Source organism: Alexandromys fortis, unplaced genomic scaffold (assembly GCF_014885135.2).
Source record: "Alexandromys fortis isolate MF-2015 unplaced genomic scaffold, M_Fortis_MF-2015_v1.1 scaffold_57, whole genome shotgun sequence".
In the NCBI taxonomy this organism is placed as follows: domain Eukaryota; kingdom Metazoa; phylum Chordata; class Mammalia; order Rodentia; family Cricetidae; genus Alexandromys; species Alexandromys fortis.
Window position 1 is genome coordinate 3318502 of NW_026067941.1, and position 12551 is coordinate 3331052.

Here is a 12551-nt window from a genome sequence, read left to right on the forward strand (position 1 = left end):
TTTTAGACTTTTATTCCTCTCTGTTTTTAATAGAAATTGTGGTTTGAATATGAGCACTGGCTTTGGAGGGAGAGCGTGCAAAAGCTGATGACTGAGATGCTCTACTGGGCAGCTAAAAAGGCAGCCGAACACACTGGAACATCTTCCTACATGGGAAGACGGTGTGAAATTTGCAACTCAGCGATGAAATATGGGAAGGGGAGACTGCAGTAAACCCTCCAGTGTTGTGAGAGTTAATTCACTTCCCCAAGCTACTGATTTCACTTTTAATGGCCAAAGCTTCCCATGCCCACGCAGGGTGTCTGAGTCAGAAGAGGCTCATCCTCCAGCCGTTCATCGGCCTCTTTACAGATAAGGCCCAGTCGGAGGTGTTGGTTAAACACTCCAGCAACAGCTGGTCCCAGCCCTGCCATTATCCCTTCCCCAGTTTTCCCCACAGCACAATCCAGTTCTCATCATTTCTGGCTTCATTCTTACACCAGTCTAGATAATCTCCTCCAACCAGGCTTTTCCAAAGCTCCATCTTAACATTTTAACACTGCACAGACAAACTGCTGACTGAGTGGATAGAGTCCCCTCTTCCCAGCTAGCTGGACTGCTGTGCTATGTAGGAAACTTTAAATCGGTTTTGCATGATTCAGTCATTTTAAACAACCCCTTCTTTCTTTCTTTCTTTCTTTCTTTCTTTCTTTCTTTCTTTCTTTCTTTCTTTCTTTCTTTCTCTTTCTTTCTTTCTTTCTTTCTTCCTTCCTTCCTTTCCTTTCCCCCTCCTCCTCCTCTTCTTCTTCTTCTTCCTTTTCCTCCTCCTCCTCCTCCTCCTCCTCCTCCTCCTCCTCCTCCTCTTCTTCTTCTTCTTCTTCTTCTTCTTCTTCTTCTTCATCACAAAAAGCAAACAGAAACCTTGCTTGCCTGGCAGGAATCCACACAGCGTAAGCAGGATAGGTTGACCACAAGTAAACACAAACATTCCACTGACCTTCCAGGGGAAACATTTCCCAAATTCCCTCCAGTGCTCTAAAAGACAAACAAACAAACAATACCCCCGTCTTCCTCCACTGCAGCTGAACTCTGAGGCAGCCATGGGGTGCAGACAATCTCCAACCTTGAGACATAATTAACTTTTCTGTCTTTCCTCCTCGACTATAAGCTGTCTCTTTTGAATCCTTCACTTGGTATCTATTTGGTTTTTCCCTTGGCCTTCCACAGAAAAACAGTTTCTAGCAGAGAGTCTTTTTATGACTTTGAACCTGGAGCTAACCAAGGTGCGCTAACTGTGGTCTGAAAGCCTGTAGCTGACGCCCGGCCAACTCTTGCTACTCTGGAACTTTATCGTGCTGAGGAGCATGACAGAGACTCCTGTTCAGGCGGGTCCACCTGCTCCCTTGGGCTTTTGAGTTGTCTCTAGCTTAAGGCCATGCCTCTTAAATTCCAACTCCCCCTAAAATTCCTGCACATGGTCATGTTTTCTCCCGCTAAGTAGCCCAGCTCTCTGGAGTCTCATCCAAACAGCCGGGTGTCTGGAGGCTGTCTTGGGAACACACCCATGTTGCTTGTGAACGAAGCTTGTTTACTCTTTCAGTATTCATGACCACCTGGGGCAACATTCTTCCCTAAAAAAACTAGTTCTTTTCCCAGGAGCTCAGAAGGCCATGGGTTTGCCCTGAACTTGCCATAGAATCTAATCCATTGTATTCTTTAAACTAAAATTTGAAGATCCTATAGAGTTGTTTAATTCATTTCTCAGGAGAAAATAATTTTCAGTCAAACCCAAGCCATCATTATTAGATTAGGAATGTTTCTAAGAAAGTTTCCCCTTGAGAGGACCGAGCAGGCCACCCACCATAACCCTTCCCAACAGAGGCATAGCATGAAATAGGGCGGGAGGTCATTCTTCTGTAAACATTTATTCTTTTACAAATCTATTTGAAGAAATTTTTTTGCCAAGAAATCTGAAATGCATTTTGGGGAAATGCAAGTTTTTCTGACTGAAAATAGAAGAAAAGAGTTAAAAGAAATTCACCTATGCTGTTGCCCCATAAGCTACAAGATTTGACTCAGAATTTATCTCATTTACCCTGGAAATAGCAACCTTCACCTCTGTATTTGTATTTCCAGATAACATATTAACTGGGGTGGGAACTCTAGCCCATGATTTCTGGGCCTCTATATGACAGTGACAGGCCAAAATAGAACTATCCTCTTTCTTTCTGCTTATTCAGTGAATACTGATGTGTTTTAGGGGGCAGGGACCACCACCAAGCAGACATGACCACACTGCTATACAGGCTTTGAGCTTTCTTCTCTTTGCTCAGACCCCAACCAGGGACCAAGAGGGCAATAACAGGATGGGATTTGGGAAGGGATCATTTTATCCAGCTATGTCTTGATGAGCTTCCCAGAGAAGCTGGACTGCTAACAGCTCTAGACTAAAACACTCTCTTTAGCTGCAGACACATCTCCCAAAGAGGTCATAGAAGCAACATTACAGCTTCCCTCTTCACCATAACTAAGGGATACCCACATATACCCCACCTTGGAGGAAAATCAAAGTCTCAGCTAGACCAATGTTGGTGAATAGTCCACCCGCAGTGATTTAATACCATTTAAGGAAATCATCAGGCAAAGGACTATAAAGGGTAATCTGTGAAACCACGTTCTACCTTGTAAAACATGCCTTTTAGGGGTAAATGCTCAGGGGGTGTCAAGAATCGCTGGGAAGCAGTTGAGTGGTCAGGTAAAGGGAGAAAGTTCTAGACAGCCGAGAAGCCCTGGTCTACCTTTCCTCCTCCAAGTGTTTCTGCAGAGCCCTAGATCTGTGCAACTGTCTTGAAAAGAACAATGGACATCATGCTCTCCTGCTCACATTTTAAGAATAGATGAGATAGTAATTTGAACTCTTTGCCCACCTTAAAAGCCACTTTGAAATAATCTGTTTTGTCCACCATGAGGAATTTACAACACAAACCCCACAAAAAATGACTAAAGCTCCCAACTGCTCTCTGCATATCCTTTCTGTCCATGTTACCTGACGATCACAAACCCACTTCTGGTGGTCTAACTCTTTCCCACTGTGGAAGTCAGCATGCACCCTAGAACCGTTTATATGGCTTCAATCTAAGTCCTTCCCCTAAATGCAGGTTATGTGTTGCCTCCTTGGGATTCCTTATTCATTTGACCGAAAGCCTGGATTGCAGCCCCCAGAACGGGCAGATCTGCACCACCTGCTGGCTTTTCTCTTGTTTCCTCCTTCTTAGGCTCTTATCAAAGATGCTCCCTTTAGCCAAGAAGAAACTTGGCCAAGCTACATGGCCACTCTTCCATCAAAACCACACCTGGAATTTGTTCTTCTTAGTGGGACCTGCAAGCAACTACTCTTAGGTGGAATTCCTAGAACTTGATGGTTTCCAAACATAATAACAATACTGCTCCCCTAAATAAAAACCCAGTGAGGTCAGCGATGGATCTTAACTTCCTAAAGCTAAGGTTCAGGTTTGGGCTCACAGGCCAAAGAACTATGGTTTTTTCCTCTCCAATAATGTTCTTAGTTTCATTTCTACATCATGTTCTGAATGGTCGCTCTATGTCAAAAGGCTTCTTTAAAAGTTGGGGTCTTGGTAACAGCCAAAACCTAGTAAGATGTTTATAGTTATCTATCTTCTTGATGTGTATCCTTGGTTAGATCAAAGATGAGAAGATTAAGAAGGACAAAGAACCCAAAGAAGAAGTCAAGAGCTTCTTGGATCGAAAGAAGGGATTTACAGACGTGAAGGCACAGAATGGAGAATTCATGACTCACAAGCTTAAACAAACCGAGAATGCTTTCAGGTAAGTCGTGATACTCAACAGTCGCTGTCTTCCCCCATGTCTCCTTGTCCTGCACCTCCAGACAGAAAGGATCTGACCTGACAGCGTTCTTCCCTTTGTCCTGAAGATATAGTCAGCAGGTCCTGTCTCCCTGTCACGAGCAGGAGACCAGAACTCATTGCTCAACCACAGCTTAATCCTCTTCTAGTTCTTCTTCTTTTATAACAGCAAGGCATATAATGCTTAGTGTCCATGTCTTGACAATATGCTCGTGTGGTATCAGTGTACTAAGAAATACTATGACTGGGATTAATATCATTAGTTCATGCTTTGGATGGTCCAGAAAACTTCCTACAAACCTTTCTCGGCACCATTTTTAAGAGTCCATTTTTGCTAAGGTTGTAAATCAGTGTTTCGTGAAGCTCAGATTATTCTGTGATCCAAAACCTTGGGGTGCATTAGGTTAAACCAAATCACAGCCTTTCCCCATAGGACTGTAAGAACCCTCTATGTAAATTTGCCTTCATTTCCCATTTTAGGAACATATAAGAAAGTGAGAGAAGCAAGTTACCACAATGTAGTTTATTTTTGTCCGTGTCTGCTAGAAGTTGATACCCATACAAGTAGAGAATGTTGTGTTCCATATACTGGGAGGAACATAGTGAGAGCCTTTAGCTAGATGCTTACTTACCAATTGAGCTAAAAGCAAGCTGCTGTGTTCTTCATCGGCAAAAGCCTGGTATTGGATTTGCCTTAAGCTAAAAAAGCCAAAGACAGGGCAGAACGTCCTGGAAGGTATTTCCATATACCACCCTGGTACTACAAGCCTACCAGCATGTTTAAGCAGAGGCAGTATAGTCAAGGTCTTACTCTCATTTTGGTAAAAGTTGACTTGATTCTTCATTTTTAAGGTTAGAATTTTTTTAATTCAACTACCAGTAACATTTATTCCACATATTTTTCTATGTATATAATACTCAAGATAGCTCACACACACAGGATCATACAATATACATATGAGTGAATGCGATCAGAGGTGCATATTTTACAGTGGTCCTGTACCATGTGCTGCGGAGCCAGCTTTCTAACGCCAACCAAACCTAAGCCTGCACTTAGTGACTCTTGAACCGGATCCTCACGCCTAAGGCTTTGATTACACAAAATAAAGACTTAGCGACACCTAGTGGATCCCAGAGGAGGTTCCATAGGCCTGTCCTCTAGTCCACACCGTGAGAGGAGAGAGCAAACTACTTTCCAAAAACACAAAGACCTTCACATGAAGTGTAATGGAAGGGTGGAAGAAACCCTTGAACCTCGTGCAAGTTCAAAATGAGAGCTCACCTCTGACCATCAAGAACCTGTTATGCTTTATCATCTCAGCCCATAGTAACAAATTTATATCATGACCCTGCCCCTCCAACATACATGTTTATAGCTAAAACAAGTTGCACATGGTACTGTCTTTACCTCTACACCTCGTTCACTATTTAAAATGTTGAGACCAATTTACTAAACTGATTTTTTAAAACCTGAAGCTTGAGAAACATCGACTCAGAGGAAACAGTATATTCTGCACTGCCTCTGTGTTCAAAAGCAAGAGGTGTATAACATAAGATCAGTATTGTGCACTGCATGTCTTCAACCATGCCCTGTTTCATTCATTCTCTTGTTCCGTAGCTGGAAGCGTTGTGCCATCCCTGACACAGAATAAATATTAAACAGTGTGATTCATTGTTCCCGAGACAAAGGGGTTGGGTGTGGGATTGCTGTGTTTGGATCTCGTTAGTAATGACCTCACTGTACATTAGTAAGTATATGAACAGAAGCAATTCCACATCTCTGTCTTGCAGTTAAAGGCTCCCTGTATCAAAGCCTTTAAGGGAACCACTAGATTCCCCTCCAGTCCAGTTCAGGGACGACCCAGCTTGTGTGACTTCACTGGTGAAGGCAGCGTATGCTCTGTTGGTCCTCACCAGACAGCCGTCTTGTTTTTGAGGCAGGGTCTCTCACTGATCGGGAGTAGGCGGGGCTGGCTTTCCAGGCTGTGTGGCTTTGCTTCTCATCACACCCAGCTTTGTACCTGGGTCCTCCTGTTTGCACAGCAACCGCTTTACCGACTGAGCCACCTTCCTAGCCCTCAACTCCTTTCTACAGCTCGGACAAATTGTTTATCTCTCTCACCTTATTCATAAAATTCCTATTTTATGAATGACCCAGATCTTATGACTATGAAAGGAGATGATACATTTGAAAACATTTGTAAGATATAATGACTGACCCCTTTGATCTCCAGTAACCACCCTAATCATGCCACATCTGTAATAATTTAGAGTTTTAAATCCTGACAAAGGATACTCCAGCTGTATTGGGGTCGGAGATGGTAGAAATAAACTCTTTGGATAAGAAAAATGTCCCAGAAACTCTATCAAAATAGACATACCTTAGTGGATTTAACTCCCCCATGAAACAATAAGGCTCAAATAATGGTAAACACCTACAGTCCCAGCATTTAGGAGGCTGAGGGAGAGGGATTATGAGTTTGAGCTAGGGGCCAGCTGTAGAGAGATCCTGTCTCAAAAACAAACAAACAAACAAACTACAGTTTGGTGGTGTTGACTGCATTCCCGAGGGCCTGCAGCAGCGCTCCACTCCGTAATCCTTTCATGCTGAGGAATTGAGACTCCACACTCACACACAGCTCCTCCTTAGCTACCTCCTACGCCCCTGAGAACCACCACTCTCTGTTTCTACGAATCTGATATTGCTATAGATTCTTTATACAAGTGGAATTTTGAGGTATTTGTCCTTTTCTAACTAACTTGTCTCATTCAGCAGAATAGTTTCAAGTTCACCCACATTGTAGCATGTGTCGGTATTTCTTTCAGAGGCTGAACAGTAAGCATTGCATGGCGAGGATGTACCACATTTTACTAATCCATTCATCCTAGGTTGGACTCAGGTTGCTCCTACTTCCTGGCTCTTGTGGATAATGTTGTTATGAATATAGGAGTTCCACCATCTCAAGACCTTGCCTTCAATTCTTCTGCCTATGTGCCAAGTGATCTATCTGGATCATATACAAAATAGTATTATTTTCAGGGTTGCCCGGGAATGGGATGTTTTTCCCACATTCGGTGCACCATTTTTACTTTGCCGGCAGTAGAGGCCCTTGTGCAGTCCTTATTTTCCATGTAGATCCCCACAACCAACCCCAGGGCTGGTGTGAGGATCGGGCGCCTGGGTCTACAGTGTCCACAGTCAGACACTGTCCTCCTTCCAATGTGGGCTGCAAGACAGAACCAGGTAATTGCTTTTCCTTTCCTCCTCCCTCAGCCCCAGCCGCCCCGGAGGCCGGGCCGGTGGGGACAAGGAAGCCGAAGGGGCTCCACAAGTGGAAGCCGGGAAGAGGCTGGAGGAGCTGCGCCGGCGCCGTGGGGAGACTGAGAGCGAAGAGTTTGAAAAACTCAAACAAAAGCAACAGGAGGCAGCCTTGGAGCTGGAAGAGCTGAAGAAAAAGAGGGAAGAGAGGAGGAAGGTCCTGGAGGAAGAGGAGCAGAAAAGGAAACAGGAGGAGGCTGAACGAAAAGCTAGAGAAGAGGTAAGGGCTGCCTGGCCCAGCCAGGGAAACTCGGAGATCCCTAAACTCTTACGTGTGTGGCCCATGACCTTGTAGTCCAGAGGAACAGTCCCTTGTAGTCCCCTGCTACTCTTCTGAGAGTGCGCTCTTGAATATATAGTGTGTCAATCACAAACCTGGTAGCTCAGTCAGTAGAGCGCTTGCTAGGCGTGCACAAAGCCCTAGATTCTATCCATAGTGGTACATACACCCCTGTAATCCTAGCACTCAGAAGGTGGAGGAGAGGCAAAAGTCCTCCATCACTACTTATCAAGTTCGAAGCTAGCCTAGGTTATAGGAGAGACCCTATCTCACAATAATAATAACGATCATTTATTATGATGATAAACTTGCATGTCTCTGAACCCTGGGTAATTGCGTCCCCATTTTCTAGATGAAGAAATTGAGGCACAGAGGAGTTTATATAATTTTCCCACTGAGCCTATTGTCCTATATAGCTTCTCAGTGAAGAACAATGGGGACTCTGAGAGACGAGAGGTCTGTCATTTACCACAGAACCAAGCTCCAAGCTGGGAAGCAGAGTGGGTGTGGTGGGTTCATGCCTGCCATCTTCCTGCTGGAAGGCTGAGGCAGTAGTTTCCTGAGTTCAAGGCCAGTCTAGACTCTACAGTAAGTTTCAGTCCAGTCCCGGGTTACATCGAGAAATTCTCCTTGCAAAGAATAAAAAAAAAAAAAAGAGAAAGAAAAGAAAAACACAGTTGTTATAGGATATCTAATATTTGGGGAGGCTTTGCAGAGATGTTACTATTATCACTGATGTGTATGAAATGCAAGCGTGGGGGTGTATTGTGTGTGGTAGTCAGAGGACAGCTTTGTGGAGTTGATTTTCTCCTTGCACGTTTTACATGAGTCCCAAGGGTCGGACTCAGGTCTCCAGGCTTCTGCCACAGCCTGGTGTTCGCTGAGCCATCTCCCTGACCCTCGAATTTCTCCAAGAAGATTAGAATGTACAGAGGCTAGGACGATATCTGCTTTGTCCACTACTTTATACCAGCACCCAACCCAGGGCTTCCGTGGCACCAGAACCCTGCCACTTGTTAGCAATGCAGCCAACACAGACAGGGTTTCCACGGACCCCTGCCACTGTTAGCAACGCATTTGTTTGCATTTGTTTCATTCTTCACACAGAGCAGATCGGGTTACAAGGAGGGAAACTTGACCTGAGCACATGAAAAACCAGCTAAGTCAGCCACAACTTAGATGACTATGGTTTACAGGGTGCATTCTTTTCTTACTTTATGGGGAAAGAAGCAAGGAATTGAAAAGTAAGAGTGGCTTGGTTGAAGATGCGTGAAGGATAAGTGATGAAATAAGTGTGGGCACCCCGCTTTTCCAACTCCTGAGCCTAGAACTTTCCAGGTCCCAAGCTCCTAGCCCCTCAAAATACTTGAAAAGATTTTCACTGATTTTTCTGACGTGGATGTTATACAGTTTCCTAAGTTGGGTGGGAAGTTTGGAAGAACTATTCCAGTGTCTCTTCCAACTCTGGCTTCCAATCAGGCCATGACCTCTAGCTGGAAAGTGATTGCGAGGGTAGAAGTTTGTAATCTGACGGACTCTGCCACTTACAAGCTGGGACCTTGGGACAACACTGAGACACCCTGTCTTATTTTCCTCATCCCTGAAATAGTATCTACTTTGCAAGATTTTTCTGATGACTAAGTAGATGGCTGTATTCGTAGTGACTGACACATCGCAGGCACTCAAAGGAGGAACTGCCATATGGCATTGCTTACAAGGGGATGTCAGGACGAAAGCAGTGGGTTGTATCTAGAGAGGTTTGGGGGTCCATCCTTCCACCAAGCACAGAACCCTCTTACTACATCCTTTGGCCCTTTAGAACAGCTAATGATACGATATAATGGATGTTTTATTCTGATATGTGTGTGCGTATGTGTGTTTTTGCTTGTGTGTAAGTGTTCATGTGTATCTGTGTGAACATGTATGTGTGTGCGCGTGTGTGTGTGTGTGTCTGTGTGTCTGTGTAAGCCAGAGGTCAAATTTGAATATTGTTTCTCAGGCATCAGCTACTGTCTCTTTTATTTTATTATTTATTTATTTATTTATTTATTTATTTATTTATTTATTTTTGGTTTGGAGACAGAGTTTCTAACTAAATAGGGACCCCAGGGGTCCACCTGTTTCTGCCTTCCTGGTAAAGGGTTACAAATGTGAGCTACCGTATATGGGTAATTTTGAGGACTGAACTCAGTCTTCATACTTATACAGCACATATTTTTCCTACAGAGCTACTTCATCCATTCTGTTTGTTTTGTTGTCTCCTGTCTGTCTGTCTGTCTGTCTGTCTCTGTTTCTCTCTTCCCCCCTTTTCTTTCTCTCTTTCTTCTTCATTTTAAGAAAGGCTCTCGTGTGTTACACATTGACCTTGAACTTGCTATGTGGCTGAGGCTAACCTTGAACTCCTGATCCTCCTGCTCCTACCTTCCAAGTATAGCCCTGTACACCTATACCACTACACCCAGTTAATCTCACAGTTTGAAACAGCCTTTCAGAAAATCACTCTTAAAGAACAGAGGCGACTTGATCAGAACCCTGAGCTTTAGCCTGATAGAAGACAGGGTGCTCTCTAGATCGGGGCAAAAGCACAGAAGGTTAATGAGACCCTCCGCAGCCTTCCCACTGAGGAACAATATCAGCATCCTCTCAGGTTGTCACACCACCTAAAATAATGTCTTCAGTTGAGTCAGGAACTGCCACAAAATCATCTCAACCTGTGGAACTCACACAATTTGTCAAGCCTGGTGCTGTAGATCTGCAGCACTTTCTGCACAAAGGATTCCACCTTGACAGCCCTTCCTGGAGGCAGGTAGAGAGAGCCTTCATAGTCACTTCCATATTCAGAAGTGGAAGGCTGTTGCTAAGTGGCTTACAAGGTGGTGATGGTAACAGATCACCTTTCAGGAAGCCTTGTTGAGTGTCTAAACATTTCAGACGCATCTTTTCTAAATTAGTTGTCAGGATATTCGGTGACCGTTGTGGCTCTGTTTTACACATGAGGAAACTGAGGCACTTGAAGCAGATGATGTGACATGCTTGCTATTTTCTCTCAGGAAGAGAAGAGGAGGCTAAAGGAAGAGATTGAAAAGAGAAGGGCAGAAGCTGCTGAGAAACGCCAGAAGATGCCAGAAGATGGCTCGTCTGAGGACAAGAAGCCATTCAAGTGTTTCACCCCCAAAGGCTCATCTCTCAAGGTATGTTTCTCCCAGAAATTCTTATAAAACTTCTCTTCCAGTATCATAGAAATGAGATTGGAGCCCCTTCGTTTTTTTCATCATCCAAGAATTTCTCTGCTTCATTTAAATGTTTGCTGTGCTGTGTTAATATGTTTAGGCTACAATATCAAAATTATCCTTGACTTGGTTATTGAGGTCCAGCCTCAACATAAATTATCTCTCCAACCAGTGTAGAGGCATGGGAATAACTGAGGCACAGTTCACACAGCGATATCAGGGTTCATTCAAATCCTGAAGATGACTCACATTTATTATCCAACAGCTTTTATATCAAAAGGTAAACTGAGGGGGAAGTACATTAGCATTCTGTTTAGGGGTAGCAGGACTTAGGTCACATCCACAACCAAGGCTGCTCTGTCACGTAGACTGAATTAACACCTCTTCCCCACTTTGTTACTTATAAACAGCAGAAATTTATTGCCCACAGTTCTGGAAGCTGAAAAGTCCAAGATCAAGGCACTAGAAAATTCAGTGTCTGGTTCTTTGTAGATGACACTTTCTTGCTATTCTCATATAGTGGAAGGGAAAAGAAGGGTCAAGCAAGCTCCCTCTGGCCTCTTTAAGAAGCTCATCAATCCCATTCATGAGGAGTCCACCCAAAGGCCCCACCTTTTAGATAGCACATTGGGGATTAGACGGCACCATATGAATTTTAGAGGGCTACAAACATTTGAACACTGACTCTTTCAGCTACTTATGTTAATTTTGGGATTACTAAAAGCAAAACAACTGGAATTAGTCCAGGTGCAAATTGCAAAGCTATTCCTGTAGGAGATGAGATGCAACTTAGATAAGGTCCTTTTCCGGGAGAGTTAGGTTACTACTGCCTTCATGGAGCAGACCTCCTGACTCTGAAGTTAAGAAGTCAAGAAGTTCTTGTCCAGAGGAAAAGAAAGAGTAAAACAAGGACTGGTCAGGGAGACTGTGGGCTGGTTGAGATGTGTGTAGTGGGGGAAGGCAGCAGACTCGATTGGTCATTTATTACCAAGCCTCTCTTTTGCTTTGAGCACTCAGCCTGGTACCTTATGTGTGGAAGGTATCTGATAAATATTTACAGAGGAATCCTGAGTGAGTGAGTGAGTGGTGGCTCAGAGAACCTTCAGCATCCCTAGCCTGTCTTCATCTACCAATAGCTTAACTTCACTAGAACCATCAATAATGGGCAACGCCAGTGTCAAATCTCAACTAGGCTCCCATGTGAAAGGGACCAAAAGCCAGTCACCTCCACTTTTCAGTTGTTACCTATTTGTCAGAATGTTTTGTGTGTGTGTGTGTTTGTGGGGAGAACACATGCATGGGGGGATGTGTATGCATAGATGTCCATGCGTGTAGAAGCCAGAGGTCAACTTCAAGTGTTGTTCCTCAGAAGCCATCTGCCTTTATTTTTTTTGAGTCAGGTTCTCCTCTTAGCCTGGAACTACCTGTCTTCAGGTCCTCAGAGCTGTAATTACAAGCACATGCAACCCCAGCTGGCTTTTTACATTGGAACCTGGGGTTTGAACTGAGGTCCTCATGCTTCTGGGAAACACGCTTTACCAAATGAGCTCTTTCAGGAGCCCTCAGCATTCAAATAATCTCACTTAGTCTTTATGATAACGTGAATGCTAGTCACAGGTTGGTTGGTTGGTTGGTTTGTAGACCATGTCTCACAATATAGTCCTGACTGTCCTAGAACTTGTTATGTAGACCAGGCTGGTCTCAAATTTATAGAAACCCACCTGCCTCTGCCTCCTAAGTGCTGGGATTAAAGGCATGTACCACTATGCCCAGCTTGGTTACAGTTATATTTCCCAGAGTACCATTGTGAACTGGGTAATAACAATTTGGTCAATCATAGACCAGATGCACAATACTGG

The 12551-nt window shown here is 44.0% G+C and overlaps 1 protein-coding gene across 5 annotated transcripts in view; it reads left to right on the forward strand.

The window, feature by feature from the left end:
* Positions 1-12551, forward strand: part of Cald1 (caldesmon 1) — a 191377-nt gene that overhangs the window by 160362 nt on the left and 18464 nt on the right. For all 5 annotated transcript variants that reach the window (XM_050148018.1, XM_050148021.1, XM_050148019.1 and 2 more), the window contains 3 exons: positions 3680-3825; positions 7138-7402; positions 10513-10653. In XM_050148018.1, the coding sequence (XP_050003975.1) occupies positions 3680-3825; positions 7138-7402; positions 10513-10653 (552 nt within the window). The remainder of the gene's footprint in view (positions 1-3679; positions 3826-7137; positions 7403-10512; positions 10654-12551) is intronic.